General features: G+C 42.8%; 1 protein-coding gene across 2 annotated transcripts in view; it reads left to right on the forward strand.

Moving 5' to 3' along the window:
* PLPP1 (phospholipid phosphatase 1) overlaps window positions 1–26646 on the forward strand; it is a 94546-nt gene that overhangs the window by 44981 nt on the left and 22919 nt on the right. Inside the window, exons 2-3 of one of the 2 annotated variants that reach the window (XM_088469413.1) lie at window positions 4364–4515; window positions 14564–14844. In XM_088469413.1, coding sequence (XP_088325539.1) covers window positions 4364–4515; window positions 14564–14844 — 433 coding nt within the window. The remainder of the gene's footprint in view (window positions 1–4363; window positions 4516–14563; window positions 14845–26646) is intronic. The other variant, XM_088469412.1, reaches the window with a different exon arrangement.

Consider the following 26646-nt stretch of genomic DNA (forward strand, 5'->3'; position numbering starts at 1 on the left):
ACACCTGAGACGCAGTTGTGTGTAGAGTAGTTTACATATAATATGTAATCCTGAGTACACACTTGAGCGACTGGCCGTATCGCCAACCAAACAGCCGATTTGGTAAGCTATACACACTTGTCAATTGGCTGCTCGATATGTCTCTGCTGACATCACAACTGGGCGGGCATTTAATTTGCACGCCCAGATGAGATGTCAGTCACAGGGAGTCTCTGCAGCACGTGTGCTAGCCGTTGGCGGGTTGCCCGTACACACAGCCAGATGTGCCGATATATGTTTCAGATATATCGGCATTGGCTGTGCTGCAGGGCTGATGAGATCTGTCTGGGAACTATGTCGTTCATACATATCTTCTGTACACATGTACATATTCACTATGCGATGTGTCATTCGTCAACTGATTGAACGACATCACATAGTGGGCCTGATTCAGACTCAATCGCAAGCATTATGCGCGAGACCCGGATAGCGACGGGCAAACCGTCGCTCCGGGTCTCGTACCAAAGAGGGCGTGCTGTCGATGTTGAGTGACAACACGCCCCCTTTGGTGGGCGGGCCAAGGGCGTGGCTGCCCAGATGGAGGCGTTCCCATGGGAATGCCTACCGTCTGGGGCCGGCCCCACTGACATCACAAGTGATGTCAGTGAGAGTGCTTTCGGCTGTTAGAGCCGAAAGCACTCTAGGGCTTGCGGCAACGAGACCCTACCACCAGGGTCTCGTCGCAAGCCCGATAGTCTTAACCATCGCGACCATCTTCCTAGTCGCTCGCTATAGCTGTGGGTGGTCACCCACAGCTATGCGAGCGGCCAGGAGGCCGCTCTAAAAAAACAGAAGGCCGGCCCTGATTCAGAGCGAGCGCTCTGTCAGAGCGTCCGGTTCTGAATCGGGCCCAGTGTGTACCCAGTATAACTCAGAATCAGTCCCTTTTAAATGCAGTTTTAGGCATGTGATTCCCCCATGTCCATTTCATGCATTGTGCTTTTACCAAAACAATTCATTATACCGATAGTGTGTGTTCAGCCACGGAAAACAGGGTATGCTGCTTTATTAAACATATTTTACGTTGCTTGTCCTATGTGCTTTTTGGGCTGTGTGGGAAACTGGCACCTGTAGGTAACCCACACAAAATGGAGAGTTCATATGAATGCCTCAGTGTTGTTGCTGATTCTTAGAACTGAAGTGCTTAAACATGAGCCTATCCATTCCCTAAGGATGAGTACGACTTGTCCTCGAGTGCAGCATGTATATAAAAAAACTTACCTGCCAAGTTCCCATCATTAATTGCTTTAGGGCTCCATTTAATAATTATAACAAATACCAGTGACACATGTCGTTTAGTATCACTGAAACGTACAAATATGCCGCTGGTATATAACAAGACTCTCCTGTCCGGCAAGGTCCAGTGGTGTTATCCTCCTCCACTTTGCTGAGTTGCTGACAGCCGGACACTGCCTGCTGCCTGCACTAGCGCATTTTGCTTCAACCAGGCGGGAAAAGCTGGAACAGCTTTGCTGGATCTCCATTGCTGCAATGGGGACCGTACCGCTACAGATGGCTGGAGTACTGCGGAAGCACAGGATCTGCACTGTGCATGAATAGGTCTCTTTCTGAGACTATGGCAGCAGCGCCCCTAAAGTGCAGCATGATTGATAGCTGCGGGTCTTTGAGGGTGGCCAGCATTCCCGAAAACGGCGGCGTGCCGGCCCCATTTTCTGGGAGTGGCAAGGCCAGTGTCTGTATCTTCTAACACAGATTTACTGTCCTCCGCTATGGAGGTGAAAAGGCCAGGGACACAGAGAGGGGAAAGTGGGTAGTGGGTACTAATTATACAGGCTTGTTGGAGGGGCCCGTTGGGGGCCCGGGTGAACTGCTAAGAGGAACATTGTCCCCTTTTGCAGTGCTGCCCCATGTGTGGTTGCCGACACTGCGCGAACACTCATTTTATTTATATTGAGGGGACGTGGCCATGCCTCCCCCTGGATTTGGACCCCGCAGTACCCAGACCCGTGGCAGCTCTCTATGGCCCTGGACATGGCCATTCCGAGTAGCCTCAGGCTCACTCAGATGGCCGATACCACGACCGATGGTCGAAAGAGTAGTCCAGCGCTGCATCTTCCGACGCAGCAATTAGATCTGCGATGCGGGTAGTGGGAGTCTTTTGCCCTCAGGCACCTCCTAACTGCATTAACCTATTTTTGCATCACTTTTGCACCAATGGAAGCAGCAGCCATGCAAATGGCGTCCATCTCTGAACCAGTCCCAGTGTCTGTAATCTCTCGTCGATATAATGCCATCAACATACTGAATGCTGACAGCATGCACATCTACAAGACGTATTCCAAAGAGAAAAAAATTCTCAGCCAGTTTTTGGGTCTTTCTTGGCCGTTGAGCGCAGGTGAATCTAGAGGTGTTTTTTGTTTTTTTTTCCTTCTTTTTTTTTGCCAACACTAGAAGTCATTCTACCCCAACCCGTAGCTGTCTGTAGCCTCCTGTTCTAAATAACAATCCTTTCAGCTTTACAGAAAATGTACTTCTCCATATTCCCACAATATAGTGCATCTCTGTAGTATGTGCTAATTTATTTCACTCCCAGTCCCAGGGCCTATGTTGACCTTTTTAAGCTGAGGTGTTTCTGACTGCCCCACCTTCCTATAAGAGGGTCAGGATACATTTCTGAGGGAACTAATATTAGAATGGGTGTGCGGCCTGCAGGTCACTGGGTGTGCGCACCTCACTATGGCTGTTATTAAACTAGTCTAATATCTAGTAAACAGCTCAATTTGGTGGCCGATATAGCAGAGGATTTGTCATGCACAATAAATGCTGAAAGTTTTACAGCTCCGGAGTAAGTTTCAGGGTATACACTATGATAGACTGAACAATATATTGTACAGTGTATAACCAGCATTAGAGCATTAGGGTTAGCATGCTTACCTTATCCTGTCTTGATTCTGACTGCTGGGATCCCATATCCAATATATATATTTAATCTCTATCTACGTGCGTGTATGTGTGTATAAGTATGTGTGTATGTATGTATATATGTGTGTGTGTGTGTGTGTGTGTGTGTGTGTGTGTGTGTGTGTATATATATATATATATATATATATATATATATATATATATATATATATTAGTGTGTGATACATATATATAATGTCCATACATATACATACAGCCATGGCCAAAAGTTTTGAGAGTGACACAAGTATTGGTTTTCACAAAGTTTGCTGCTTCAGTGTTTTAGACCTTTTTGTCAGATGTTACTATGTATACTGAAGTAAAATTACAAGCATTTCATAGGTGTCAGGCCTTTATTGACAATTACATTAAGTTTATGCAAAGAGTCAATATTTGCAGTGTTGACCCTTCTTTTTCAAGACCTTTGCAATTCGCCCTGGCATGCTGGCAATCAACTTCTGGGCCACATACTGACTGATGGCCGCCCATTCTTGCCTAATCAGTGCTTGGACTTTATCAGAATTTGTGGGTTTTTGTTTGTCCACCCGCCTCTTGAGGATTGACCACAAGGTCTCAATGGGATTAAGGTCTGGGGAGTTTCCTGGCTGCGGACCCAAAATTTTGATGTTTTTCTACACATGATTATTAATTATTGAATGACCATTTACAACACGGCAAGACCTCATTCAGATGGGTACTTTCTATAACAGGGTTCATATCTCCAGCTGTTTGTGTGTGTGTGTGTGTTTATGTATGTATCTAATATATAATGCTGTAAAATGTCTGTCTCTGACATGTACAGTCAGAGCTAGACCGTTGCGTGTGTGCACCACACACCTGCTGGCACCACCTAAAAAAACCCAAAACTGACACCTTGGGAGAGACTCTAAAGTCTCCTCACCATTCATGCGGTGAGAGCTGGATAAGAGAAAGCCAAGGAAGAGAGAAAAAAGAACAAGAGATAAAAGAAGGAGAGCGGGTGATAGGCAGAAGGGGTGGGAGACACAGAGAGAGAGGAGAAATGAGGGGCACAAACAAGAAGGGACCACAGAGGAAGAGCTGATGGGAGAGAGAGACAGGGAAAGGGACACAGAGATAGGGAGAGAAAGGAGGGGGAGAGAGAGATCGTATATAAGAGAGGGGCAGAGAGAACCTGAAAGAGGGAGAAAGATGAAAAGATGAAGGAAGAGAAAATACCTGCAACATTATCCGCAGTATGAGAAGTAGTTTCTGTTTGTCACCAGGCAAAGCATGCACTATTTCTACAGTCACCCTATGCAGCTGTCCTTCCTGCTTCCATTGCTGTCTTGCAGCCTTAACTATCTTCCATTAACGCTGCATTTCCCTGTGTTGTCATTACTCTCTGACTATATTAATGCATATTTTTTCTTCCTTTTGCTAGCTGGATTGCCTTTTGCAATTCTCAATTTGAAGCATAGCTCCTTCAAACGAGGATTTTTCTGTAACGATGATTCCATCCGGTATCCGTACAAAGAAGACACCATTTCTTATCAGTTGTTAGCAGCGATAATGATACCGTGCAGTATTCTTATTGTAAGTTCTAACCAATCTGTTTTTGTTTTTTTAACTACAGGTTTGTTTGATATTAATATCTTTTTACATTTTGACTTTATTTTTTATTTTTTTGGTTCTGATTTTAATACACTTATAACTGTTTTAAAACTAAAGTTGGGTACACACTATACGATGTGTGTACTCAGCAACGGAATGTCGAGTTGTAACGATACATTGTTTCGATGTACGACTATGCAATGTATTGTTCCATGTTGCATATAGCAGCTTGGCGTTGTTCATTGCCTTGCTCCGTCTGCTGGGCAGCACAGCAGATGGGACAATGCAATGACCAACCGGTGTGCACGCTATACAGTGCGCTTGATATATTGTTTCGATCCCCGTCAGAACAATATATCTTAGCGTGTACCCAACTTAAAAAAACACTTGAAACTGCAGGCTAACATTTGGATACAAATGGATAATGGCGGCCATTTTGTGGAGAATTATACACCAGCAGGGGCGTATTTATAATGGGTGCAGGGTGTGTGGTGCACATGGGTCCCTGGGTCCTTATTATACTTACCTCTTCGGTGTCCCACGTCGGCGCCGGTGTCAGCGCTGTAAAAACGCCTGGAAAATGGCAGTCGCGGCCATTTTCCCGGTGACCCGCGCATGTGCTATAGACTCTGGGCACACTCTAGTGCCCAGAGTCTATCAGTGCGGTGCTGGCCACTGGACTGAAAGGAGGGGGCCCGTGATGGAGACTGCCCCTGTTCACCAGGAACTATTGATGTAAAAGACTGGGGTAGAGGGCCTGGGGTAAAAACAAACAAGTGGCCCATGCTCTTGTAGCAGTTTGCTGTAACAGAAAAACTTATGTTGCGAAGACACTGTGGTCCTGGTTTTGGTAATGTGAACGTGGTTTTACAAAGCCAATGAATTCTATGGAAAATTGTTATTTCAAAGGGGTAACAACACAGTTCAACCTGACTAGTTTGTTCCAGTGACCAGTATACAATACAGAGAGCATTCTTGTAAACCCTACACAATACAGAGAGTATTCTACATATTTTATAATACAGAGCAGCTTACTGACCAGTATAAAATGCAAAGAGCATTGTAAGGACCAGTATAAAATACAGAGAGCATGCTAGTACAATACAGCACAACCTAGTGACTGGTATACAATACAGACAGCAATTTAGTGATCTCTGGCCCTCATTCAGAGCCGCTCGCTATTTGCGGTCGTTCGTTCTAAAACAAGGGGTGGCTATTCAAATGAACCGTTCGCTAATTGCGGTCTGTTCACGCCTCTAAGTCTGAACGAGCGAGCAAAACTTGCGGTTGTAATTTTGAAAAATACGCCCCCTTGCCGCTTGCACCATACGTCATGTCCGCTATTTATTAGATTAATCGAGTACATCGAACACCGTATGAACTGCTCGCTATTCTTGTGGCTGGTTTTTTCAACCGCTATTTTGAGAGCAGTTCTGAGTAAAAAAAAAACAAGTGACGTGGTCAATGACGCTGCTGTATTAATTATGCACTCCCTTAAAACGTCCGTTTTGACCTTTAAGCACGCCTGCGTTCGAATTCCACACCCCCGTTTTCAAGCACTTTCCCCTGTTACCACCCACATACGCCTCCTTCTGTCACTCAAAAGAGCAGGCATTCGCTATATAGCGAACAAACGATTTTTGGCTGCACTGACTGGTTCGCGCATGCGTATTCAAATCCGTACGCATGCGCAGATGTGCGAACATTGGTCAGAACGAACGAGCGGCCGCTTACGAGCGGCTCTGAATCAGGGCCTCTATACAGAGCACAGTGCATACTAGTAAGTATAGTGTCGGACCTAGGTGACTTTTCAATGTTGTGACAAAGGGGTAAATTTACTAGAGGTCAAGTTTGATTTTTTGGTATTTTTTCCATTGGTTTTGCATTTTGCCCATTCACTAAATACAAAACCGATGTAAAAACAACCAGATTACCAACTTTAGAACAAAGTATCGATTATTTTACATAGACAAGTATACAAACCGTAGATTTACTAAGCATCAGCTTGCAAAGCCAAATGAAACTGACCCAAAAACAATGGCCAACCTGCTCAAATAATATCAGAAATAGATGTGATTTCAGCAGTACTGCAACTTATGTAATGGTGCATACACACGGTCAGATTTCTTGGTCAATTTAAACGATAATGATATCGTTTGACCGTTTCAATCAACCTTTTTTTGCCGCCTCAAACGACCAAACGATCAAACTATGTGCAGGCACGGATGGTTGATATCGATATCGACCATCGCCTGTGCATGCAGGCCAACCTGGTCGATATAGACCAGTTTAGCCTGGTTACTATAGGGACCCTCGATTGTTGATCGAGGGTCGTTATAGTAGTTGGGGGGAATGGAGCATGTGCTGGATGTTCGATAACGATCATCCAGCACATGCTGGTCGATAAGACAACGATATCTGATCGCTGTCTGATCTGACCATGTGTACGGTCCATTAGACTGATGTTACAATGTATTTGCAGACTGGTGTTCCTCAAAGTCAAAAAAAGGAAGTTTTGCAACACACAATGCAACAGCAATCAGAGTCCAAATTTATGTATAACTTCATCGACTCAGTAAAGGACTTGGGTATATACTTTGTATACCACTAAAAAAAAATGTAAAAATCTATTGCAAGAGAAACGGTATCTCTTCCCAGTGTCCAATAACATTCACAGATGTGGGAAAGTAATTGAAAACACACAATGTCTTTATTAAAAAATATATATCGATAAAAATATTGATTCTTCACCATTCACTAAAACAGCCTATTTGACAGCATATCAGATGAAAAAATAGGAAGTCACCGGACCTGTGCGGACCCCTTCATATACAGACTTCCCTCTGATGACAGACCAGATAAGTGCTGCAGCTAGGACGTCATGTCCCTGAGATGATATTAAAGCTGAACGCTGCAGTTGGTCTACTAGGTCTGACGCTCCGGCTCTATTGGCTCCATTCGGCGTGTATTCCGCCCACTGGTCTCTATACAAAGGCTGATAAAGGGGTACCCCCTCCCCAAAGACAACCAGCTCTTCTCTGCACCCCCTGTGTTTTCTGTGCTGTGGTAATATGTAAATGAAAGAGTTAAATAATGTTCTTTACAGGTGGCCCACGTGTTCCAGCAAGCCGGCCCGGCATAAATGCACTTGTTGAACCACAAGTGCCAGCATGTATGGACATTAAGGGCCCGCTGGCACCTCTAGTCCACCTGTAAAAAAAACCCAACAAATTAAACAAAAGAAAGGACAAGTACATCCAATGTTAAAGTCTTGTAATATGTAACAACGCCCCCACACCACCCTCGTTCACCAATTTAATACTCACCTGTAGGGGTCACGTCCTCTTCAGTTCATGTAGCATCCTGAATCTTGGCAAAACAGAAAAGGTCACTCTTACATATTGTGACTCTATTAGATCTGGTCTGTTACCTGGTGGAGCAGGACCACTGATGAACATGGGTTCGTGGTTCGCTTCTATAGAAACTACTCTCAAGAGTTGCCCTCCTGCCAATCACAGTGGGCGGACATGACACACGCCTGACCCCTTCTCGTGACTGCTGTGGGCTTTCTTATAATAAATACAGTTTCTGCCAGTGATTAAAATGGCATTGTAGCTCTGCATCCATTCACTAACCTACTATTAAGTCAACCCAGTGATACAAGCTTAGATAGTTTAATCGAACAATGTGTTTTATAGTTCTCAACATGTTAAACTAATTTCCAGAGCCGCTTTGCTGCGAAAGGAATAATTTTAGACCATAGGAATTGCATCTAACCAGTTGGAAGTTTTACTGTACTGTTGGTTAATATTGAAAAGGACTTTCCCAAGGAGAAAGGATTGAAATATGAAACAATCTATATTGCAAATTAGGGCCAGTTGACAACCATGCCATTTTACTTTTATGGGTCATATCTGAAAATGTTAGTATTTGTTTTAGCTGATTGGTTGCTATGGGCAACTTCTCCACTGGCCCACTTCTCCACGCTTTCCACTGCTTGATACATAAACTCCTAATTAATTATCATTGATCACAAAAAGTGCCCGAAAAAATACCTTTCTGTATCTCGGCCATAAAGAGTTCTGGTATAGCTTTCTTCTTTATCGGTACTGATAATTTGTGTGAAGTGGGTATCTTTATGAATGGCATAGTTTTAAATGCTGCTTAAAGTGTGTATCTCGTCTGCACACAGTGGGGACCGCCATTTTGTGAGATTATCACAGAATCGCTTCCAATCACTTTCCGTAATCATTCAGCTCTATGTTGTCAGTATATTTTCATTATGGGCATCTTCATCTGCAGAATACATGACCTTAAAGCACATAGGGGCCTATTCATCATAAGGGACTATCCAGCCCCCGATAATTAAGTGTTCAACTTGGCGAGTTGCGGGCGGTGGTCACGTAATTACTGGAGCAGCTGTCCCACGACTAGCAACACTGCTACAGAAGTAGCAGTGTTACTTATCAGAGACTACCCAGACGATTGCAAATGTGGGACCTGACGTCGTGCTCGTGCGGAGGCGGCGGTGGGATCCCTCTTCACAGCCCCAAAAACTCCAATAGGAAGGTAGCGGGCTGCTGGGAACCAGTGCCATATGAAGATGGGATTAATTCTCGGAATCAAACTCCAAAATCTTTTAGTCTTCTGAGTTTACTGAATGTCAGGCTCCCTGTCTGGCCACTAATAATGAATGGGTTCATTACATAAAGCATGCAGAAACTAGCATTTCCGCATGTTTAATGGACCCATTAATGATGTTTCTGTGCATATTGGCGGGATTGTGTTTGTAAGGGCTGTGGTGTTATTTGGGCAGATAACAGGCATAAGATCCCACGTACGTGGCTGTATAATAGGCCTGCTGCGCATTGATATAAGAAGATAAATAATCAGCGTCTCTTCTTCTGACTACAAAATGCTCCCTTCATATCTTCTCTGTCAGAGTCAGGAAGAGCATCACACAGCATTGCCAGACTTTTTTGACAGGAAGGACTTTAATAAATCTTTTTGTTTTCCAAGATTTTATCATGGATAATTCCAGCTCGGGAAGCTTGTCAAGGAGCAGATGGAAATATTAAGCACCACAGAATGTTCTGCCCAAAAAAGTGGTCTCCGGGGCCAGACGTTCTCCTGGGTTTGGACAGTTTCCATTGTTGCTACGTAGAGCTCTTATAGTATTAACCTCTCGCTTGCTGTGGGGCAGTGTTTCTTTATCTGAATGCTAGGAAGGAAGAGATGAAACTGGTTCCTGCATGTAATACAAGAAGGTGGCTGCTTAGACCACAGAGCCCAGCGTTGGCATGTAGAAGGCTTTGGAAGCTGATCATTATTTATCTTTCTGTGAGCAGAGAGAAAGAAATAGTAATATGGTGTCAGCAGGTTGAAAAGCTAATAAAAGCTCTCAGGTCAAAGAAATGAAGAAAGCGTTACTTGGGCACTTCTCTGGGCATCCCCTGGGGCACTGCAGGCCTGTTCCTGACTCCCTGGCAGGTGGTTGGGTTACCAGTACCTCAGCCATTGTATGACCGCTTACATTATCATTCATCCATTCCATGTGCTACAGAAAGGCTGGTTACATAGTTCTGTGAGCGCCCAGGCTGTGCTCACGTGGCAGGTTTTCAGGGATTTTTCACATTTGGAGCACACATGTCACGAAATGCAGAACACAGTTGTCTGATCAGTAAGTCAATGGCTGTAGCCGAGTCCGTGGCAGAAAACGTCTCTTCTTCCCTCTATTTGTAAGTGGGGTTCTAACTGGCCTAACTCCATAAAGGTGACCTAAACTGGTTCTAGGAATGGGGCCTGCGTGATGATCAGTTCTGTCTAACATGTCCTTGTACTTGTGCATCACTACTTCAGTTCGTTCGGATATTTCCTGACATGATCCCCAAATTAACTAACATGTGCAATGCAGAAAATCAGATGTAAATACATGTACAGTAGGTGCAGATGCAGAGTGTGACTCGCGCCCCTCTGTGTAGCATGAAATACACAAATTTGCACTGAGCATGATGACTAAGAGTGCGAGTATGTCATCTGACACCTGTTATTCCTATTACCGGCTAGGCGGAATGGGGGAGGCGTAAGCCAGAAAGGGAGGGGGGTTTATTGTTATAGTGCTGCGTACAGATACACACCTGTAGGGAAACGCAGATCTGCCTGTAATTAGATCGTCATGAGCACGGACCTTTTGTATAGTTTAAAGGGAAATTTAAAATAGATAATTTTAAGTAAACAAAAGAAAAAGAAATGGCCCAATAAAACAAGTGTTCCCAGCTCCTACGCTTATATCCTTTGCTGGTAGTAATAAATTACTAGATAGCCTAGAGACCCTGGGTGCCATAATGTCACTTAGCCAAGGCCTGTACAGAACAGCGTTGCATTCTCTAGGGCAATCCGAGACGTGAAAAAAATGTCACCCTCACTCCCGGGAATAAAATGCTTAGTTGGATAATAAACTTAAATTTGTTAATTTTTTTTTGCTGGTTCACTACTGGTCTCAGTATGCCCTGAGATTCCTAAATGGACATGCTGGTGCTTATAGAACTACATGTGCCAGCATTCCCATGGCTGTCAGAGCATGCTGGCACTTGTAGGGCTACAATCATGAGCATCTATTGGTATCCCTGGCATGCTGGAACCTGTGGTGCAACTGTAAAAAAGAAAAATACAGTGAAATAAAAGCTGTGGAAAGAAATCTAAAAAAAATTGCCTCCCCCCCCCCCCCCTTACATTGGCCATATAAATCTTTGACAGATCTTCCTGTTTGCAATCCATGTATGACTGGAATATCCTCAGCATAATACCCTTAATAACATATCGTGCTTTATGCATACACATATTTACTTACAGTCAGGTGCATAAATATTGGGACATTGACAGAATTTTCATATTTTGGCCTCCATTCACCACCACAATGGCTTTGAAATGAAACAAACAAGATGTGCTTTAACTGCAGACTTTCAGATTTAATTTGAGGGTAATTACATCCAAATCAGGTGAACGGTGTAGGAATTACAACGGTTTCTATATGTGCGTCCCACTTTTTAGGGGCCAAAAGTAATGGGACTAACAACTCAAAAGCTATTTCATGGACAGGTGTAGGTTATTCCCTCGTTATTTCATTATCAATTAAGTAGGTAAAAGGTCTGGAGTTGATTCTAGGTGTGACATTTGCATTTGGAATCAGTTGCTGTCGACTCTCAATATGAGATCCAAAGAGCTGTCACTATCAGTGAAGCAAGCCATCATTAGGCTGAAAAATCAAAACAAACCCATCAGAGAGATAGCAAAAACATTAGGTGTGGCCAAATCAACTGTTTGGAACATTCTTAAAAAGAAAGAACGCACCGGAGAGCTCAGCAACACCAAAAGACCCGGAAGACCACGGAAAACAACTGTGGTGGATGACAGAAGAATTATTTCCCTGGTGAAGAAAAACCCCTTCACAACAGTTGGCCAAATCAAGAACACTCTCCAGGAGGTAGGTGTATATGTGTCAAAGTCAACAATCAAGAGAAGACTTCACAAGAGTGAATATAGAGGGTTCACCACAAGATGTAAACCATTGGTGAGCCTCAAAAACAGGAAGACCAGATTAGAGTTTGCCAAACAATATCTAAAAAAGCCATTACAGTTCTGGAACAACATCCTATGGACAGATGAGACAAAGATCAACTTGTACCAGAGTGATGGGAAGAGAAGAGTATGGAGAAGGAAAGGAACTGCTCATGATCCAAACATACCACCTCATCAGTGAAGTATGGTGGTGGTAGTGTGATGGTGTGGGCATGTATGGCTGCCAATGGAACTGGTTCACTTGTATTTATTGATGATGTGACTGCTGACAAAAGCAGCAGAATGAATTCTGAAGTGTTTCGGGCAATATTATATGCTCATATTCAGTCAAATGCTTCAGAACTCATTGGACGGCGCTTCACAGTGCAGATGGACAATGACCCGAAGCATACTGAAAAAGCAACCAAAGAGTTTTTTAAGGCTAAAAAGTGGAATGTTATGCAATGGCCAAGTCAACCCCCTGACCTGAATCCGATTGAGCATGCATTTCACTTGATGAAGACAAAACTGAAGGTAAAATGCCATAAGAACAAGCAGGAACTGAAGACATTTGCAGTAGAGGCCTGGCAGAGCATCACCAGGGATGAAACCCAGCGTCTGGTGATGTCTATGCGTTCCAGACTTCAGGCTGTAATTGCCTGCAAAGGATTTGCAACAAAGTATTAAAAAGTGAAAGTTAGATTTAGGATTGTTTAGTTTGTCCCATTACTTTTGGCCCCTTAAAAAGTGGGAGGCACATATAGAAACCGTTGTAATTCCTACACCGTTCACCTGATTTGGATGTAATTACCCTCAAATTAAATCTGAAAGTCTGCAGTTAAATCACATCTTGTTTGTTTCATTTCAAAGCCATTGTGGTGGTGAATAGAGGCCAAAATATGAAAATTCTGTCAATGTCCCAATATTTATGCACCTTGCTGTATATGCTGATAAAGTAGTGACCTCCAGCAGGCCCAATATCTTTAATTCATGTTAATCCTCCCATATGTCTTAACTAAACCTGTAAAATAAATCTATCTGCATTGTAATCTTGAAAACATTCTAAAAAATTATATTTCTTAAGAGTCTCAGTATGTTGTTGTTTAATTACTTTTAAGTGCTGGGGACTAAATTTGATATATGAAATTAAGGGTGTATGAAATTTAGAAACCTGGGACACATCCGGGAACATTAGAACTAAGGAAATAACCTAACAATTTAGGAGGAAAAATGACGAAACTCCCCTCCCGACCCACCCAAAGTGTCAATCATGATGTTTTTTAATTAATATTTTACGTTAAACAACAGATTGTCTGTCTGTTAGTTTTGTTCTGAATAACCGTATGCAAGTCTGTTGGCTAGCCTGTAATGATTGTACAATGTATTTGGAGCTGGTATAGGCAGATTGCAGCACCCTAGGTTTTTGTGATCCATAGTTCCCATAATGCTCTGCTTTGTTTGTGCAATTACTGTCTAAGGACACAAGTTTTAGGAATTTGCCAGTCCGCTTTTTGTCTTTTCTTTGCATTGGCGCACTTCTACTAAACAAATTTTACTTTATAATATTGTGACAAACATATTAGAGGTAAAGGACCTATTATCTGTAATGCAGGAGAATGGGGTATATATATGTGTATATATATATATATATATATATATTATATATTATATATATCCCCGACACAGTCCGCCGGCACTCAATCAAATAATAGCGACCAGCTCCGGTGCGCAATACAGCAATCCAATCCAACTCCCAGAATGAACGGCACTCGGAGACAACAGAATAAGTAATCAAGTGTATTCAGTCAAACGTTTTCGTGGTCTTAGCCCCTTCTTCAGGACCATACACACCTGTGTGTATTGTCCTGAAGACAGGGATGAGACCCCGAAAACGTTTGACTGAATACACTTCTGTTGTTTCCGAGTGCCGTTCTTTCTGGGAGATATATAATGAACCATCTGGGTTGCCCTTGGTATGTAACCACACCATCTACATAAAAATATCACACAAACTCAGTGCTCACTTACTTTTCAAACTGTAATTCTTTTGAATATATACAAATAAAGCATCCTTGTAATTATTTATGTTGTCTAGCAGTGCTCCTCACAGTGACTGTGGATGGAGACACCTAAAAATGATTACTGTGTGTAGGATTATGTGTATGCATTTATTTACTGTTATATTGTACCCGTAATACAGTACAGATGCTCTCTTAAAAAAAATGGTTCATGGCTGAAACACTCAGTAAAAGAATGTTTAGTGCCTGCTGTAACTTGTCCTTTTCAGGAATAAGAGTTATAAAACTTGTTTGTTCTATTGCAGGCAGAGCTATACAATAATGCCTCACCCAAAGAACATATTACAGGCTGTAGAACTAATAACCATTTAGGCTGAATACTGTGTAATTCACATGCAAGCTGTGCAGTCAGAATGTCTTGTTAACCTGTGAATTCCTCTCTTTCTCTTCTGCAGATCATTTTGGGGGAGGTCCTGTGCGTATTTTATAACCGCTTGCAATCAAATGGCTTTGTCAGGAATAACTATGTAGCCACAATATACAAAGCCATCGGAACCTTCATCTTTGGAGCTGCGGTTAGCCAGTCACTGACCGATATCGCCAAATACACGATAGGGCGCCTGAGGCCGCACTTTATTGATGTCTGCAAACCCGACTGGACGCAGATAAATTGCAGCGCGGGATACATTGAGAACTTTGTGTGTAGAGGGGACTCTGTGCAGGCCAGCGAGGCGCGGTAAGTACAATAGCTTCTGTTTGTTTTAGAATTTGTGTTATCATAGATAATAGGAGTGTGCGATCATCTGATGAGACCCATCTTTGTACATGGGACTTATATACTGTAGACTTCATGTCACAAGTACTGCACATTAGCGGGATGTGATGTCCCCTTTTCTCAAGGTTTGTATTGTAAACTGCAGGGGTATACTGTTTTTCTTTTTTAATTATCATAGATTTCCATGGACACTGCTCTCCATAGACCTCTGTATCCCTAGCCCTCCAAACAGCAAAGCCACTGGGCATGATAATAATGTAATTCTATGGTAGTTTAATATACTCCGTTATAGAACATCTTGGGGTAAATTATCAAAAGTCGATTTTACATTTTAAGTGATTTGAGGTGCGATTTTCATTCGATTTGTATTCGATTTTGCTTTTGGGTATTTACTAAAAGCCAAATCGAATGTAAAAGCGAATTTCAAATCAAATTTTTTGTCAAATCGGCCTCAAATCGACCATCGGAAAAACATTGGTACTTTTACATACTTCTACCTCAAAATCGGACTTCGAATCGGACTTCAAATCACCAAATGAATAGACCTGCTTCATGCTTTCGATTTGAGCATGAGCAGGTCGGATTGACACAGATACATGCAGACATCAGTGAGATGCCTGCATGTATCTGACTGTAAAAAGTAATTAAACAGTTAAAAGTAAAAAAAAAAAATTGACGTGAGGTCCCCCCCCCAAAACAGAACCAACCCCGGACTGTTCAAACCCAGGTCTGGTTGACTAAGTACAGGGAAAAAATTACGTAGGGTCTCCCTCTACTTAGTTCAACCAGCACTGGGCTATGGGAAGCAGGTCTGGATCTGGAATTACAGGCAAAAATTTGCGTAGGGTCTCCCTGTAATTCACAGAACCAGCCCTGGACCCTTTCTAACGGGGGACTGATGCCACAGCCAGGGGAGCCCTATCACCGGGCACCCCAGCCACAGCATCAGCCCTGTCCTTTAGTCAGCCCAGGCCAGCGATCCCTGGGGAGTTGGAGACCCCTCCAATAAAGGGGTTTCCCTCCCAGGGCACCCCAAGCCTAAGCTGATAGCCCGGGGCTATCCTCGCCACCCCTGGGCGGTGGGTGGCGGGTTGATTGTGTTAGTGTAGTGTTAAAATAGAAATATTAAAACATTAGCTTTCTAGTAGAACTGCAGGTCACAGCAAGCCTTCCCCGCAGGTGTGTGTGTTTCTTTCAACATTTCTTAACAGGTGAACTACAGGTCCCAGTGGGCCCTTAATGTCCAGCATGCTGGTACTTGTGGTTCTCCAAGTACCAGCATGCAGGGGAGGCTTGCTGGGACCTGAACCGCTCATGCTGAAAAGTGAACGAACCGCTCATGCTGAAAGTGAAAGCATGAAGCGGTTCTATGCTGTCGGGGATTTGCAGTTTGTTTTGTGCATGAACATGCCAAATCGAACAGCAAATCTCTGTTCAAAACCGACTCAAATCGAATTTGTTTTGCAAACCGCAAAACAAATCGATTAATAGTAAATGCAGTGAAAAAACGTTTTTTACTCAATTCGATATGAGAAGAGCTAAATCACTCCTCAAATCGACCTTTGATCAATTTACCCCCTTGTCTGCTTTTAGAAAATGTGACCCAATCGACAGCCTAGTTAGAACAACTATTATTGCCATTGGTGGCATTACTACTTTGCAGGGCCATATCTGTGTAGTGTTTGCCTGTTCTCCCTGCGTGCATTCATTTCCTCAGAGTACTCCCGTCTTCTCTCAAAGTCCAAAAATATACTGGAAGGTTTGTTGTCCATTTTGGGTGTAGTTTATTCTCTTTAATAAGTTAACCTATAGTAGAATAGTTATACATTTGTGCATATTATATTGTTTTTAAAGCATTTTTTTATTTTAATTATCTAAATATATTTTGTATTACAATAAAGCGATTTTATAATTCCTTTAAACAAAATATATAGTACTTACTTTTTCTGTGCTTGTATGCTCTTCTTGGTCGACTTTATTTTAATGGGTTGTTCTTTTCTATTTTTGGCCTGTTGCGAAAGTTTCTATAAGATAAAAATATATGCAACATCCTAATAAGGCTTTAATGTGCTTTTATTGCAAACCTGGAATGTTACTGCGAGAGACGAGATTCTGAGTTTTTTATTTTTCCTCTTCTTCATAATCCTTATCAGTGATGATAAGAGTTTATCAAAGCCTAACAATGTTTAATTTGTACATATGGGGCCGTATTCAATTCGTTTCTCACCCGCAAAACTTTTTCGTATGCTGTTTTGCATGTGGAAAAGTATCGGGCGCACTCCTGCTATTTGCCGTATTCAGTTAGAAAGGACGCAAAAACGGCAACCGGCGAAGCTGAAACAGGCGAAAATTCCTGTCAAAAATGGGGAACTGACACCCCCCAATATATGCACTAACATTGGGGATCACTATAGATGCCCCCGATTAGCCCTAATGAAGGTATTTGGGGTACTTATGTTGTGTCAATTGGTGCCAATTAGCGCATTAACACAAGTGGTGAAGAATAGTGTTAAGCAGTATTTTTATGTAAAAATAAGTAGCCACAGCAAATTTGGGGTACTTGAAAATGGGTGCTAGCAGATTTTTAAGTTGCTAATTTTATGTTTTAAATCACGTAAAAATCCACCTGCCGCAAGCACCAGCAATTATAAAAACACCTGGGGCATACCTGGGTACCCCCCAGAGGTCTATTTCGCTAGTTTGTAAGTTTGTCCCCCAATTTTGAACTTTTTCACCACCAAAATGAAAGTACTTTTTTGGGGTGTTCTAAAATATTTAAATTTTTTTTATATATATATATATACAGTTTATCTTTGGGGGACTGTCCCAAAGTTTGCACCCAAAAACCGCAATTCTGCACTTTTTTCCGCCTGCTATTCATAGGCGAAACTTTTCCGCATATTACATTGCATTGACTTTTCGTGTACGCGAAAAGTCTTTGGAATTGAATACGGTGACAACTTTCCGCCTGGCGAAATGACGTCATCCGCCGTACTTTTCCGCGGTTTTGGACTATTTGCATCTAATTGAATACGGCCCATAGATTGTAAGTGAGATTTTATATTTTTAACAGACTGTTCTTTCCAGTCGTCAGTAAAATCAGATCTCTTATTTCTCTGTTAGTCTCTTACACCACATAACTGCAGCGTCAGACAGCCTGGTACAAACTACACTGAATACAATCACGCACATAAAAAACAGTTGAGTACAGATAAGGTAAAGGAAGATGGGTGCAGATGTGAGACATAGGATCAGGGGCAAACTCGGGGGAAGGGAATCAGTGTGATCGCCCTTCCCCCCCCACCCCCCCCGTTACCTGTTCACTACCCCAAGCTACTGTATTGTATAGCAGGGCAACGGCTGGCAAATCGGGTAGGGAGAGAAGGTAGATTGCTCAGCACTAGTGGACAGGTAAGAAGTGTTCTGGGGTGGGGAGAGGGCAAACCTTGGTTCCACCCCTGCTAAGGATAAAGGGTCTAGTGCAGGTCACACCATTCCTCCATTAGCCGTGTATCTTACGTGACTCTGCATTGCACATGCTATTATAAAATGGGCGCACACAAGTGCAGGCCATGTGGAGACTATACTTACAGCTGAAGAGGCAGAACGGGAGTGTGTGGGGCTGTATGCACATAAGCAAAGCTTACAGAAGGTTCACGGAAATGTCTGGAGGCTTCTATTTTGCACATAGTATAGGGTAGGTGCATGTCCGCATTGCTGATGGTAACCTAGGAGCGCACACGGATGAGATGTGTGCAAATCTGGCTTTCTACAAATATATGCATCTTTCCCATGCACGCTTCCTTGAGCAATGTACAGTATACCTGGAACACTTACAACTGTGCACCAGGCCCAGAGAGTGATATATATAGAGGCAGAGAGACCTTGAATCTGTAGACACACTGTAAGATACCACTGTTCTGCTTCTTGGCACATTACTTGCTGGCTGTTGGGATTATCGGAATGCTCAGCCTGTTACTATAATTAAATGTAATATGACTATTGGTGTGGTTAATATGACATTACTGCACTTTATGTATTATAGAGGGCTCGGGAACCCTGCTAACAGTCCTAATGGCAAACTTATCCCAATGTGTTGGATGATTGTTGGCTTAATCAAATCTCAGAAGAGAAGTTGCCATTTACATACTGTTAATGAACTTTCAGTCCTGGAACCAGTCCTGCCTATGATTACATAGTTATATTTGGGTTGTGGTCCTGTCTTTTTCATATACATTTTCTGTTATTTATGAGAATGGCGATAAGAGCCTGCCCCAGCACAGAGTCTTTAAGGCTTTCCGCGTGATTTTTGCTTGCTAAATAGGCTTCATGGTCTTATAGTTTAGTTACTTATACAAGATCTAGAATACAATACAATACAGTGATCTACTAAATGTGTAACGGGCATATTTTAGATTCTATTAACTGTGTCACTATCATCTGATAGAATTGCTGTCCTGACTTTTTATTTGTAAGTATATTGTTGATTGAAAGTGATTAATAAAAAATGAATTTCACTTATATTAGTTTCATTTTGTTGGACCCGCAGATGTGTTAGCATTACTTTGCTGCTCCCTGCTGGTACGTGTGTTATGTATTTCTATGCATTAGGGGATATTACCTCTCAGTAGCGGGTCACTAACTTTTAGTGCCTGGTCTTTTTTTATATTATTTCGTCCTCCTACTTAGAAACATAAACTATACTGTACTTTCCTGTAGATGACACAGGATTCCTAATAGCACTGTAGAGACTACTGGGCACATCAGAGTTTCTCTTATTTGACAGATTGCTGTTATCTGCATCTGGCAACACAATCAGTTTAAACTTATGTGGCCAAGTTTATAAATAACATCTGTTTTCCAAAGCATAAGATCCCCAGTTACAAATAACCCATGCAAAGCAGCACTGACAATGTAATTCTAGTACACAAAGGTTACTACATCTGTTAGACCCATAGGAGTCCAAGTCTTACCGAAATCAAACTCATTTTAAGAGCTCGGTGGGTACAGTTGTTGCCTGGACACGTTGCTTGCTGACCTAATTGCATTTTCACTTATGGAGCAAATTATACAACAAGAAGAATTATAAGTACACATTATATGGAGAGCAGACATCTGGTAGTCTGAGCACAGAATTATATGATGCATAAATGAGAACGCGGTCAGCTTATTCCTATCCTTTTATATAGCCATGTTTACAAACTACATAACCTACGTCATTGTGTAATGGAGTCTTTTATTAGAGACATACAGCAGAAGATGTAAGAATTGGCTGCCTGGCTCCAAGCTGTATTTGCTTTAATTGCAATTCGCGACTCATGGCCCTTCAGGCAGGACAGGAACTGCTTTAGCTCAGTATGTTTGACTCTAGGTCCGGGGTGGGGTACCTTTTTTGTGCCGAGGGCCATTTTTGATATATATAACATTATTCGTGGGCCCGGTGCAGGCCACGCCCCTCAGCGTGATGTCACATGGGATGGGGTCACAATCGTCGGTGATTACAGCAATGCCCAGAGCATCCTAAGGATGCTCCGGGGAGCTGTAAGGGCAGCGGTGTGACCTTCTGAAGTGTTCTAAGGATGCTTCAGGCGGCACTGCTGCATAGATTCTGGCTGCAGGGTGCCATTCTAGGCACCCTGCTAACCAGATGAGGCTAGCAGGAAAAAAGCTCAGAGGGCCAGACCAAATGATTCTGCGGGCCTTATACGGCCCCGGGCCTGAGGTTCCCCATCCCTGCTCTAGGTGATAACAAAGCAAGAATTTTGATGTATAAATGTTGGTACATAGAGAAATGCATTTGACACCACAGTTTTCTTGCATCAGTTTGATAGAAGCCTCACATAACTCATTGTGCTGTTGGAGGTACCTGGTATATACATTATCTGACTCTCAGTCTGTGGCTTCCCACACTCATCCATTCCCCGCCACATGCCATGACTTTCACCTTTCCTTACTTAGGTAATCAGACCCGTGGACAGGTCTCTGTCTCCCACTGATCAGCTGCTGGGAGCATTCTGAGAATCTGATTGGCTACAGTTTATTCAATCACCTCCCACTTCAAAATGGAGGTCATCATCCTAGAGCTGAACACAGTAAGGTGCCAAGACCCCAGTTATAGTTTTAAAAACTATAGTTAGACCGGATTGGGTAACAGTATCTCCTCAATCAAAATTATATTGCTGTATATTTTGTTTTGTGGCAGTGGACATTATAATACCATACATTTTATTCATATATACAAAAATTTATTTTGTTCTTTATACACATTTTTTTTATACACACTATTGGATTTATGCATCCATGAGATTATACCCTTTTTTATTTTGAAATAAGTCATATTAAAGAATTGGTAAATCCATATGGCTAGGTATTAGATAGGGGCAGTGTCACTTTAGTTTTGTGAATTTAGTTTTCTTATGCGTGTGACGTGAGCAATGGCCGGTCAGACTGTTTCAGTTGCTGGCTGAGATGACTGGATTACACACACAGCACCTAGGTCTATGAGCTATTAAGGTTACACAGAGAGTCTGCAGGTCTGAAAAGTGCCTTGTGGTTGCTGTGTGCAGTCATATTATAGTGGGGGATGTAGTTAAGCGCCGTCGGTCTCTATCCCGATGCTGGAATCCCGTTAAGGTAGGCGTCGAAATACTGACGCCGGAATCCAGGGGACACGTGCCCGAACGAAGGTAAGCCGGGGGCCGCCCATAGCGTTAGGTGTGGGGGGATGGTTAGGTTTAGGTCAGTTAGCGGGGTTAGCATTAGGTTTTGGGGGGGGGGGTGTAGGATTAGACACGCCTAGGGGGGAGGGTTAGGGTCAGGCACCACTGGGGGGGTTAGCTTTAGGCACTAAGGGGGAAGCCTTAGTTCCTAAACCTATTGGGGAGGGGGAGGGTTAGGGGAAGAAGTAGGGAGGGTAAGTAATACCTACCCAACCCCTGTCTGGATACCAACCATCGGGATGCCGCTGTCGGTATTGTGACAGGAGGCATCCCTATAGCCGGCATTACATACCCATTCCTATAGTGGATAGTTATCAAAGCTTGGAGAAAGATAAAGTGCAGATAAAGTTCCAACCAATCAGCTCCTAGTTGTCATTTTTCAAACACAGCCTGTAAAGTGACAGTTATGAGCTGATTGGTTGGTACTATAGCTCCGAGCACTTTATCTTACTCCAATGCTTAGTACATAGACCCCATTGTTAGCTTTGGAATGGTAAACGTTGGGGCTCCAGCCATTGTACTATGACTAGAACCTGAGAGAGCACTCTTGGCTCATTTAAGCTTTGTTTAATAGCATTGTAATTTATCAATATTATTGTACAGGGTTTATAGCTAACCGCTATCAGGCCTCGGCTATAATACATGGCATGGGTAACCAGGGACCTTTGTAAGCTTACTTATGGGTTTTAAATAAATATGGCAAAGCGCATCTTACAGAAATCATCCTAGACTGCGCAGCAGAGAAATGCATTTCAAACAGCGATGACATATTCAGACGGTGAATTAATTTATATGGCCAGGACAAAAAAGCATATTATTATAGCTAGTCAAAATGGATTCACAAAAGAGATGTTGTCTACTATTTTGGCATACCTAGGCCACCGTGCCCACTCACCATGGTAACTGACCACAGTAATGTAAGCTTTTCCAAACCTAATCCCTGGTTGCGTGTGGGACTCACGAATCCAAGGTCACATTACTGACATTTGTACCGAGGACATCAATCCACTTCTATATAATTTTAATTCAGTACTAATTCTTCTATTTGTAAAATGCTAATGAAATAAAACAAAACATTATAATGTATTATTATTAATATGTTAAACTGCTCTGGTTTAATGGCTGGAAAAATATTCTTCACGTTGTGCTTCACATATTGATAGGAATTCTGTCGGGCGGCAGAGGAGAGACTCTTACAGCCCGGAGTGAGGTACATAATTGTGCAATCATGCAATAGGATATACACGCGGTATCTCTTCTCTTTTAGGAGATATTTAATGATCTTTTAAATGAGCAGGATTTTAGGAGAACCTGTAAAAAGTTGCATTTAACAAGTGGAGAAATGAGATTGTGCAAGGAGGCTGCAATCTGACTTTATAACTTTTTGCAGCTTCATGCGCAGGAGAGGACCAGCCAACATGTATAATGCTGACACGAATCTGACAGCATAATGTATTCCTGTCAGGCTGCAGCCAGTCACGGTACACAAATGTAGGTGAACATCAGCAAAGTGATATCAGCAGGTTTGTGTCCAGTGGGTGTAAATGACCGCTAACATATTCTTCTAGAATCAGCGTTCTTTGGCCCTGATTCAGAGCTGAACGCTCTGAGCAGAATGCTCGCTCTGAATCAGGGCCGTCCTATTTAAATGTGGAGCGGCCTTATGGACGCTCGCATAGCTGTGGGTTACCACCCACAGCTTATGCGAGCGTCCATGATGATGGTCGCGATGGTCAAGACCATCGCGACCATCGGGCTTGCGACGAGACCCTTGCGGTAGGGTCTCGCTGCCGCAAGCCCTGAAGTGATTTTGGCTCTATCAGAGCCAAAGTCACTCCCACTGACATCAGTACTGATGTCAGTGGGGCCGGACTCAGACGGTAGGCGTTCCCATGGGAACACCTCCATCTGGCCACCACGCCCCCGGCACGCCCACCAAAGGGGGCGTGCTGTCACTCATCATCGACAGCACGCCCCCTTTGGTGCGAGACCCCGAGGCGACGTATTTCTCGTCGCTCGCCGGGTCTCGCACATGCGCACGACGGAGCTCCCTCCGTCGTGTACATGCGCATTCTCACAACATCGACCCGCTAGCGAGCGAACTTTGCTCGCGAGCGGGTCTGAATGACCCCCTTTGTTCCGTCTCTCTGAAAACCTGATTTTCTAAGTGTGCCTCTAACGTACATGGACATATATCTGGAGTCCTGGGATCCTATTTATGTGTAACTACCTGAGAAGCAATTTCCCTGGAGTTGGCTTTATAAATGGTACAGTATGTATTTGTCTGATCGTTGTCAACCCATGACGTGTTGGCAGGACCAGCATACCAGTTATTTTCATGGGGTAGAGCTGTAGGCCATTTCATTTGCTACATAGTTGGATGTGGTTTATTGCTGTAAAAATAATGACTGAAATTATTCACTTTTCACTATTGTGAGACAAATCTTGTACTGCGGGAAATGCATAAAACCTTCTAGTAAAGTAAAGTTGAGAAGTGGACAAGTGGTGAATCTTATAGCTGGTTGCTCGCTATGGGCAACTTGTCCACTTATCCACTCATTAGAAGGTTTGATACATTTTCCCCACTATCCAAAAAGTTGAGCTAAATCTGACAATGATATTTGAAATAAGTCGAACTTGTATCATTTACCATAGGATGTGTCAAACGGGAAAATGGGACACCATATGTATTTAAAAGGTCCGATATCAGCTGAGGATCCGTGGCACAACAAACCCAAGAGACTTTTATGGGGTTTGCGATTTTACCATATGAAGCAAGCTCCAGAAAGTGCAACTTATGGAGCTTCTGTCCGATAGGCAACACCAACTGTAGATGGTGTTGCCTATAGATGCCTATGAGCTTCTTTACACAAAACTACCTGGCTGCTGGCCGTACATGCGCATTACCGCTCCCGGGTCATAAAGCCGGAAATCGCTGGGTCAGCTCTATATTGAAAGAACTGTCCTGGCGGGAAAGTATTCATGCATACCAGCATTCAATAACGCTGGTATGCATGTAAATAGGGACTGCATTACATCCCACCCTGGGCCATTTACAAACTGCAACAATGTAAAACAACAGCCCAAATGCTGTCTGTTTGAAGGGAGGACTACGGATGTGCGGGTGAATATGGCTGGAGGAAAGGAGTAATTTAGTGGGACAGGATTATTTAAATGAGATAAAGGGGTCTATTTACTAAGTAGTGTTAGGAGACAGAGTGAAAAGTGATAAGGTGCCAGCCAATCAGCTCCCAACTGTCATTTTTCAAACACAGCCTGTGAGATGACAGTTGAGAGCTGATTGGCTGGCATCATATCACTTTCTTATCACTTTTCACTCAAAGGGTTGGATTGGGTTTTCCCTGCTGTGACTGTTCCCTCTGAGGCCCTGGGGATAAGATTTATATAATGGAGTGCAGCTGGCACCTTACAGGTACACTTCTGTGGGAAAATACATTTTCTAGGTGACCAAATTATCCCAAATGTGGCCATTTGGTCTACATACTGGGCATTCGGACCTATTCGGGCATCATTGGGGCCAGTTTGTGAGGGTAGAAGACTGCACAAGTGGTAAGAGATTCTATTCTTTATAAATGTACTAGTATAGGCCACAACAGGCACTGAATGTGTGGATTAGAGCAATCTGAAAGTATTTTGTATGTCTTGGTGTTGCTGTATCTTTAAGATTTTGTTTAGTCAGCCGTGGCACATGAAATCCTGGAAGGAAGTGCTGGCAATACCATAGCTGGGAGGCCTATGAGTAATAATGAGCTCTCCCAAATGGAACATATTTGTTTATGACAGTTATTGAGTGTTTTTACTTGCCAAGCTAAAACAACTCAAATTAAAAGGGTGATTTGTACAGATAAGTTTTTTTTTTTTGTACAGTTTGACATGGAATTGATCACAGAAATCATAGAACATCAGTAGCCGCTGCCAATAATATGTCTGATTGGTCTAGAATGTAATCCGTGCATAATTACTCTAGAATTACACAATTGTCCAAGTTGATACTTTCTGTATGTTTGGCTTTAATTTCCGTAGCAGCAGGGTCCATTGTAAAAGTTGTGTAATTACTTGGTTTTACCACTAGTGGGCATACTTGGAAATAAGAGTCTCTGTTGTGGCTATGAATCCGAAGTTTAATAATTGTCTGATCACTTCCTAGTTCCATTATTGTTGCGATATCTAGGTGGAATCACCCGTGTGACAGGCAGGTAAATAAAATTGGGAGCGTCTTTCCTGAGAAGGTATGTGCCCCTACATCTGGGTAATGATGATCTTTCTGCCCCACTATAAATTAATGATAAAACAAAAACAAACTCTGGGTGACCAGCATTAATGATACCTATTTTCACGGATAAAAACAAAGATGGCCTCTTCTGGCATGAGCCTTCATTCTGTTCTGAGTGGAAGAGGTTAGCTAGACGTAGGCATTGGCTGAATGTTTATTACCCTCCAGGAGATGGGACATATTTATGTGTCTTATCTCTGGGCATCGTAAGAAGCTGCAGTAACTTAGGGTAAGTCCCTGTGGTTACTGTATCTCAGTAAGAGTCTTCATGTTAGCTATGTGGGCCACACAATGCTGTTCCATGTGACTTTTATACACCACATCTCCCCACGTCTCAGCATATTGAGGCAAATGACAAGTCACCCAATGGAATGGTCACACTGGTGTAGATCTACTATATGTTCTCCTTGTGATCTCCACCTTGGCAGTTACTTATCTTATGAAGATATCTGAGAAGAATATGGGACTGGTAGATTGTGTCCTCCTAATAAACATTGTACCTCACATTTAGAATGAGAAAAATAATGTGGCCTAAGGAAACCTGCCCATGTATTATCCGATCAATACACCACTGCTAGGTGCCATGAATACAGGTCGTGCTGTCACTAAGGTTACTCCATACACTCCACTGTGACCTGTTATTTGGATAGCTGCTGGATGTGACCCTGGTTTATTATTAACAACTATTTATTACACGTGTTGGCACATAACATGCATGCCGTTTCATCATTCGGGTTGTCCGTTTTCTCA

This window comes from Taudactylus pleione, unplaced genomic scaffold, assembly GCF_031769625.1.
Source record: "Taudactylus pleione unplaced genomic scaffold, aTauple2 ptg000092l, whole genome shotgun sequence".
NCBI lineage: Eukaryota > Metazoa > Chordata > Amphibia > Anura > Myobatrachidae > Taudactylus > Taudactylus pleione.